The sequence below is a fragment of the Aedes albopictus genome, chromosome 2 (assembly GCF_035046485.1).
Source record: "Aedes albopictus strain Foshan chromosome 2, AalbF5, whole genome shotgun sequence".
Classification (NCBI taxonomy): Eukaryota; Metazoa; Arthropoda; class Insecta; order Diptera; family Culicidae; genus Aedes; species Aedes albopictus.
The window spans coordinates 100,155,923-100,164,898 of NC_085137.1; the positions used below are offsets into that span (position 1 = coordinate 100,155,923).

Sequence of the window (8,976 nt, forward strand, 5' to 3'; positions counted from 1 at the left end):
ACTCCGATGATTTGGTAAATTGAGAGATAAACACTAGTCTATGTTGCCATTTACTGGCATGCACCAGATTTGCTGAAACGTCGAAACGTACTTCAAAAAACTTGAAATTAGAAGACACAAAATAAGTCTGACCAATTGAGAGAAAAAACTGTGAAAAAAGTCGCGTAATGGTGGGAATGGGACCCACGATTCCGTATTTGTTAGACTGGCGCTTTAACTAACTGAGCCACACAACAGGAAACGATTCAGCGGAATAGAAAACGTCTTCTTGATAATGTGGTCTTTGTTTATACGCTATAGTGGTTTACTAACTAACCCGACGCACAGTGGGAAAAATAGGTATAAATCGCGAAAAAAAAAATCAAAATCTCGAATCAATATCTCTGGATTCGAATGAATTGTTGACACAAACTGTTTCTTTTCAAACTGCTAAATTTTCTAAAATTACTTATATGTTTCAAACATTTGCTTGTGGGTCGCCAAATTCTATTAAAATCAAAAGTGGGTCGCTAGAGGGGAAAGTTTGAGAACGCCTGGGGTTGAGGTTAAGGTAGAGGGCCATGGCAAATTTTAACTAGAAATTTATAATAAAAGTTAAGGTAGAACAAGGTAATTACATTCTATAAAAAAAATATCCTGTATTTGTACTTACATGACGTAAAAAATCCTATCAAACCCAAGATCAAACCTGTTTTAGAATTTATATAAAAAATACAAAATTACAAGCTTCCCCTCCTTATCTTCCAGGTGCCTCCTGATCGTGAACCGGCTGTCCTCGAACATGCTGCGGATCAACGCCGAGCCGGGCTTCTTCACCGAGATCTTCACCGAACTGAAGGCCTGCGGTATGAACTCGTCCAGTTCGAACTCCAACGGAAACCTGCCGTGCGGTGCGGCTTGACGCAGCAACAGCACCAGTCGCCACCCCCGAGAGGTTGTTGTCCGGCTGTCGATTGCCGGCCAGCAGCAAAAGTACCAGCACCAGACGACCCTCCAGGAGCTGACCAGCGTCGTTTGAGCGGGAACGACCTAAGGGCTTCATCGGCCCGGATGGTCGAAGTACGCAGCAGCTAGCATGATTCAACGAGAGCTCAGCCTACTAAACCTGACACTACATACACTACCATAGCAGCAGCAATCATCCTAACATTCCGGCACACACACGTTGGAACGGATTCAGTGGTCTAAATCCTTACTCGAAGGGCGATAATGTCCTTCCTCAGCCGTATCTAGATGTATGTGTGTTCCGTTCAACGCCATATTGCAAACAGAAGCAACTATAGTACTCATCGTCACCGAAACAATAGAAAAGGGGAAACAGAACAATTCAACTATTTAGGGCTTGGGTTGAGGTTCTCGAATCAACGAATGCGAAAACTATCGGTCTCACAGATGGGGGTCGGACAGTCGGAGTAGTTCAAGTAATTCACATTGAAGTTTGAAAAACCACACCCACACAGACACAGAAACAAACACACATTATTAGTAAGGAAATAAGACAAGCCGTTTTTATTTTGTTAACAAACCCCGTTGGTGAAAAAGTAGTGATTCCCAAAGTTTAGAGTAGCGAATCCAAAGAAAAAAACAAAACTCCGTTTAGACTCATTGAAGTTTTCCCGAAAACTGTCGAACGAGGTCGAGTATGAAGTTAGGAGAAAAAGAACTCTATATGTATGTAATGCCCCAGGTCGTACACTCAATTCCTCCAAGAATTTGAAGTCAAAGCTGAGAGTGAGGGAGGTCGGCAATTGCCAGAAGGAGGACAGCCCTGCAAAATGTGATTCGAAGAAATTATACTAATATTAGTCGAAATTTATGAAGTTAGGATTTTCCCCCAAAAGATCAATCAGCAGCATGAAGCAGAGTCTCAAATTGAGATGTGATTATTTGGATGGTTCAAAAGAGAGGATTTCTGTTTTTTTAGTTTTTATTTAGCAAATGATAATAGCGGTTACATTCAATCGAACTAGGTTTCCAAATGCAATGATCTGACGTTTACATGACCGGTGCATTTTTATATGGCTAGCCAGCCATAAGTCAGGGGAAGTTGTTTACTTGAAATGAATCAAACGTCAAATCTACTGTTTATTTTCTTTCTATGGAAAAAGTGGTTTTGACATTTGGTTCGTCCAAGGGCGCTCGCCTTATGAAAACAAGTTCATTTTTAGTGAACAAGGCACCGCTAAAACATCAAATTAGTGAACTAGACATGGTTTACCCAACATGAACAACCCAAGAAACAGAAGTAGCTGACCAACAGTTTCTTAAGCTGAAGTTTACTTAAGAGTGGTTAACTCAACTCTTATACAGCAAACATGTTTGATGGGAATATTCCTTTTTATGTGGCAGGTCCGTGCATACATTTTTGATTCAAAAGATTGAACAATAGCTGCTAACACGAACCTGTCATTGCCATAGAAGAACTGTCAAAGACCCGAAAAATTAGGTGATTTAAGATGTCAAATAAAACGGCCGATTCAATATCATTTCAACGTCAAACAAGTGGATCCGAAATGAACTTGTTCAATACGGCTATGAACTTATGCACGTGTTCATTCGTTTGACATCTGAGCGGTGCCGTGCTATCAAGGTGGAAATGGCGATGGAAACACGTTCATTTTCTGTTAACACGGCAACGCTCAATTATCAAATTAGTGGGCTTTATCGCTTCATGGACTATTACACGAGTTCACTAATTGGACGAAAATGAACTCATTGTTTGAACACTAATGGACTTATCCAGCGATGAATCCAATTCATCGCAGTCCGAGAATTTGGACACTAGAGCGAGGCCGTTTCCAACCAGAACTGAACGATTTCCAATCAGAATTGAACGATTCTGGTAGGGAATGGCCCGCTCTAGTGTCGAAATTCTCGGTTCATCGGTGAATGAGTCCATACTGAAAATGTATTCGTTTCCTGCAGACGAGTAAACTCAAGTTTATCGGTGCACTCGTCTATTTTGTTCACAGAAAATGACAGCTCAGTTCATTTGACCTAAGGGGTGATAGTTTGGCAAAGATTACCCATACTGAATTGATTATGCCGTCATTATGATTGAGTTACTATTGTTTCACGATATTCCATAAAACATCTCAAAATTCAAATCAAAGCGGAGGTACTGATTGTAGAGGAAAAGTAGAAGCGCTTACATCTACTTTTCCTCGTCTTTTTTCTGTTTTTTTAAATAATAAGTTTATTATCATGCATTCTAAAGAAACACTGTTCTGTATCGTTACTTGGAACCTTCAGAAAAGAGCAATTTTTGTTTTCGTTTTCAATCCTTCATCTTAATAGGTATGTAAACCACAGAAAGAAATTAATTCAGAATATATAGGCATAAACAGAACAAGTAGCTTTCAGCTTGCGAATCTATGGACAAATTCACCGATGAACCGAATTCACTCCGTCCGAGAGATTTGACACTAGAGTGGGGTCGTTTTAAATTAGAATAGACGAGTGCACCGCCCGCTGAAAGTTCACTCGGGCAGCGAATTTTGACACCACAGCGGGGTCGACTCTCAACAACTTCTACACAGCTGAAAATTTGTTCAATTTAATGCACCTAGTTTTCACGATGAAGTTGAAAAATATGGGCTAGTGCATTACTATATGCATGTGCATCACTTTAAATAAAAATTCATGTAAGAAATCAAAGAAAAAAAAAATAACAGCGCATTTTGGTGATGCATCTCTGAGTAGAAGTTGTTGAGAGTCGACCCCGCTGTGCTGTCAAAAATTTTCAGGCTCGGTGAACTCAATGTTCATCATGCACTCGTCTATGGACTGATCCATCGATGAACTGAATTCATCGCGGTCCGAGAATTTTGACACTAAAGCGGGGCCATTCCCAATCAGAATCGTTCAATTCTAATTGGAAAGACCCCGCTCTAGCGTCAAAATTCTCGGGCCGCGATGAATTCGGTTCATCGGTGGATAAGTCCATTGGACGTTTCTGATTGGAAATGACTCCTCTCTTGTGTCAAAATTCTCAGACCAAATGAATTCAGTTCATCGATGGATAAGTACATACGCGACGCAGTGATGAATGCTGAGTTCACTCGCCTGACCCCTGGTGTGACACAACAGTGGGTAAACTTTTACAAATGTCTACTCAGCGGTTGATGATAGCTATGTGCCGCTTATTAGTCTCCAAATTCTCAAAGCGAGTGAACTCTCGGTCAACTAGTCACTAATCACAATTGAACCATCCCTTAGAATATTAATTTGTACACCTTAAAGATTGATTCGACCGTACTAAATGCAAATCGAAACCAAAAGCTACTAGTCAGCAAAACGGAGTGATGATGGTTTGAAACAAAACCGGAAAAGCCATAACATTAAAAGAAGAGAAGAAAAAAAAACAAAAAACTAACAGAAACTAGCCGCGGTATTCGAAAACAAAAAAAAAATAAAACCCAGAACAAACTTTGTATAGTGAGTAAGTGAATGTTAATGTTTGATTTTAGTGGTTAGAGAAACAGAAGAAAAAAACAGAAAAAGCAAGCTAAAAGTCGATAATGATGATGATACTCGAACTAGTGTGCGTGATTGTAGAAAAAAAAATGGAAAATATGAACATCAACGACATAATTTGACGGCACGTGTACAGAGGGTGCTGTTAACGATGAGTAACTCAACGTGTAAGAGAGAAAGGGCACTCAAGTGAGATGAGAAGCGCATGATCTGTTGTGCAATGGTTGAAAACGTGTGATCTCGTTTGGATAAGTTTGTTGAATCTTAGTTTATCTTTTTCGGGGGTTAAATTTCAACCGAATATAGCGTAGTCTTTTGAGTTACCCAACGTGAGGCTTGGCAGTAGCGAATGAATTTAGAATCAAACGTTGGAAACGTAGCGCGCTTAGAAGCCACTCACGCTCGCACATTCCGTTAGGTAATATTGATACATATCAGGAATGTACGGAACGAAAATACGTAACTACAGAAGAGGAGTACCAGTTTCATTTCCTTTGAATGTCAGTATTTTTTTCTCACGAGTAGGGCATTTCCATCAGATCAAAGCTCTAATGGGATCCTGTTTTTGTTGTAAACGCAAATGAATCCGAATTCTACAAATAGACGAGTGCACCGATGAACTGAATTCATCGCGATCCGATAATTTTGGCACTAGAGCGGGGCCGCTTCCAATCAGAAGTGAAAGATTTCAAGTCAGAATTGAACAATTCTGATTGGGAATAGCCCCGCTCTAGTGTCAAAATTCTCGGACCGCAATGATTTCAGTTCATCGATGCACTCGTCTATGGACTTATCCACCGATGAACCGAATTCATCGCGGTCCGAGAATTTTGACACTAGAGCGGGGCCGTTCCAATCAGAATTGGACGATTCTGATTGGAACAGACCCCGCTCTAGTGTCAAAATTCTCGGACCGCAATGAATTTGGTTCATCGGCGGATAAGCCCATGGCGCATCCCTTGAAATGTCGTTTTCAATTGGAAAGTTTTTCACAGACAACAGAGACTTTTTGTTGTCCATTATTGAAAGTATTTGTTTTGTTTCTTGTTGTATTTACTGATACAAATGAACACGTATGAAAACGAAAGACAGGAATCAATTGGTGATGTCATTGCTTGTTTTTGAATAGAATGAATTTGGAAGCGTCAAATTACTAATGGCACTCAAGTTCCCAGTTTTCAGAAATTTCTGACAAATTCAGCCTAGATTTTGTAATCTAGTGGTGTCATTAATTGAAACATTTTCCGAAGAAATTTTATGAAACAAGGGTAGTTTGATCTAATGGAATTGAACTTTCAGCATGAGAGTGTATCAACATTTTTGTCAAAATTATCATATCAAACATCTACTGGAAAAATAAGCCCAGATACCAAAAATGGTCGAAAAACTACAATTTTTATGTGATTAATTCCGAATGAATTTCCTTCCAGGTTTGTGATAGATTAATCACAAACAAAACTGTAAGCTCTAAAAAAAAAAGAATCATGAAGAGGGATTCTCTAGACACTCACTGGCGAGTTACCTCATTGACCATATTTGGCCAAGGATTTATGACATCGCTGCAGCTCAATCACCGGGCACTCGCTGACGATGTTACTATTCTGTATACGTGTCATCTATTGATTAAGCCAGGAATACATAGCGAACGTTCCGTCAAGGATTGCGTTTTTTTGACAGTTTTCCCATGAGAAATCCGTCAAACTACGTCACGCACACGCAAACGTATCCATTGTGCAGGGCATTTTTATTCATTCAATCAATACGGTCGCCATGTGAAGTAATAAATAGTATACTATTTATTCTTTACATGGCGACCGTATTGATTGGATGAGTAATCAATAGATGTGTTCTGTTGAACTGCAATATACGTGTTATCCCAGTAGGTCATGCCTGATGTATGGGAGCACCGATGTTTCAATGCGGCGAGTGCTTGTTGAATTCCCTCATTCAACTAATCCTGAAAATTCGTTATGATTGAATAGAAATCATACATTATTTTACATGCCAGTTCTTAATCATTAAGTCAACGCTAGATTATTTGTTTATATCTCGTTTTTATCATGGTGTTCTGGTATGTTTTCCACCCTGATAAAATTGGGTTTGGTGTTTGAACAATTTACGTGATTGAAGTTAAAAGTGTTAGCTCAGTAAATCAGAGGTACATAAACTCCGAGGTGTTTAGCCCTGATATTTACCACTTTTTTCGAAAATTATTTAGTTACAAATTTGTTGATACATTTTTAGTTACATCGTAAATAAAATACTGAATCATTGTGTACTAAATTAACTTTAACTTATTTCAACTGAAGCAAACAGTTACTTGTAAATAATTTCTCAAAGTACTTAAATTGAAGGATACTTTTGCTCTCTCCAACCCACACTGTGGATACATCCCTGAATAAGATAGAATAGCCTAAATGTAACACTCATACACACTGACACAGAAATCCATCCATCAGTTTAGTTGCAAGTTTTAGCAAAAAAAAACGTGATTTATAAAACACAATACGCTCACTCTGTTTTGACCATAGTTTTAAAACCTGTATCATGTATATTGTATAACAATTTCCCAAAAATGACGAAGAACGAATGTAAAATGTGTATCAATAGAAACCTTTTATCTTATAAAGCAAATTCAAACTCCTTTTTCTCTCACAGTAAAAAGCTTGCTTACAGAAAACGACCTGTAAATATCAACCTCTCCACTTGGTTCGCCATGCAGCGGAATCTAATTTTAAAACTCGGTTCGAGCACTGAACGAAATTTCCGGTGAAATACCCAGTAGGTACCAGCAAAATTTGTCTCAGTGTATGCAATTTTCAACCGTTGTTCACTCGACCACATAAAAGCAGGGCCGGAGTACGTGCAATTTGAGAGAAGTGTTCAGAATTACAAACGAAACTTTGAGCAGAGAAAGCGGCAGGATTGTTCGACTGTGCAATAAAAAGACGAAAGAAAAACACTCTTTACTAGATTTAGAGCAGACTGTACACTGAAATTTAAATCGTAGTTTGAAGAGAATCGTTCTTTGTTTGATTTTATTTACAAAAACTAAAAAATATGAGATCATTTTGCGATCTTGCAAAGAAAAAAAATCTTCCAGAAAATTCCGTACTAACTTTTGCTCGATACGTATTTATTTTTGTTCTTTTTATATCCAAACCAAATAACAAAAACTAACCCATTGAAGGTAAGGCTTGGACAAGATCCAAGCAATTCAATGACATCGGTTGCCTTTCGGTGCGCCAGACTAGCATAAACCAGAGTTTCGAATAGTTCTTCTCGGGAACAACCAAGAGTAAAATTAGTAGTAAAATGCAAAGCAAACAAAGAAACAAGACACGTAGAAATCCCATCAACATCCGTAAGATTGCTGCAACAGTAAACTACACGAACAATGAACAGATCCACTCATTAGAACAGACCTTGAGAAAAAAAATATACGAGAGAAACGATGGAACAAGATAAACACAAATAAACCAAACAAGAATACTGTTGAATGTTGATTACAAAACTAACAAGTAACTGAAATAAACACATAATAAGAGTTATTAACAAATTGGAACGAAGCGTGTTTGTACGGAACATGTGGTTTGATTCAAACTGCATTGGGACTGTTGAAAACGTGAACTATTAGATACAGAGTGGGTAATCGATAGCTGCAAAACGATCATTATTTTTCGGAAAAAAAAGACTCAAGACCAATAAAGAAAAACTTTAATGTAGAAACAAGCGTTGTTAGGAAGCATTGTGCTGAACTTGCCAGAAAAGCAAAACCATCAACCGAACCCTGTCCGATTAACACAACCGCGATTGAAACCGATTGATTGCCAAACTACGAATCAATAAAAACAATATCTCCTATTAAATCAATTCACAAAAAAAAAACAGATAAATAGAAAACATCATAAGAAAATAGACAAAATGACTCGTTCAGCTAGAGGAGGAAGATATAAAACGATTTAAACGGGATGATTTCTGCCAATCGCTATCTGCAGATCTCCTACCATAAAGCTCTTCGTTCCTGTAAAGGAAAGCGAGGAAATTAATAAAATCTGTAGCAACAAAAAAATGTCCATACCATCCAATGGAGTTTGAGAGAGAAGAACAAAAACTATGAGCAAAATTAAACAAGCAAAAAAACAAGCAGCTAGAAACTCCAGATCCAGCGATACCCTAAATTTGACGAAAAAATAAATACCTACGAAAAACTCGATAAGAGAAAGATGAAGCGTTACATTCACAACATTTCACGTTGGTGTGAAGAGGAAACAGAAAGGACAGAAAACAAAATATTATAAAGTAATACTTATACTGGATTTAAACAAATTATAATTTTTTAAGTAGAAAAATAAAAAATGAAAAACACGCAAAAAAATGGCAACCCATGTGGGTTTTGGCTATGAAAGAAATACCTTGGGAAATTCTCAGCGATCGTTCTCTCGCTGTATCGCGACACGATACGACTGCCCAATCCGCATCACTGTATAGCCTTGGAAA

At 38.2% G+C, this 8,976-nt stretch overlaps 1 protein-coding gene across 1 annotated transcript in view; it reads left to right on the forward strand.

Moving 5' to 3' along the window:
- Positions 1–8,657, forward strand: part of LOC109419765 (cyclin-dependent kinase 5 activator 1) — a 148,656-nt gene extending 139,999 nt beyond the window's left edge. The window contains exon 4 of the mRNA XM_019694051.3: positions 748–8,657. Coding sequence (XP_019549596.2) covers positions 748–901 — 154 coding nt within the window. The 3' untranslated portion in view covers positions 902–8,657. The remainder of the gene's footprint in view (positions 1–747) is intronic.
- The last annotated feature ends 319 nt before the right edge of the window (positions 8,658–8,976 follow it).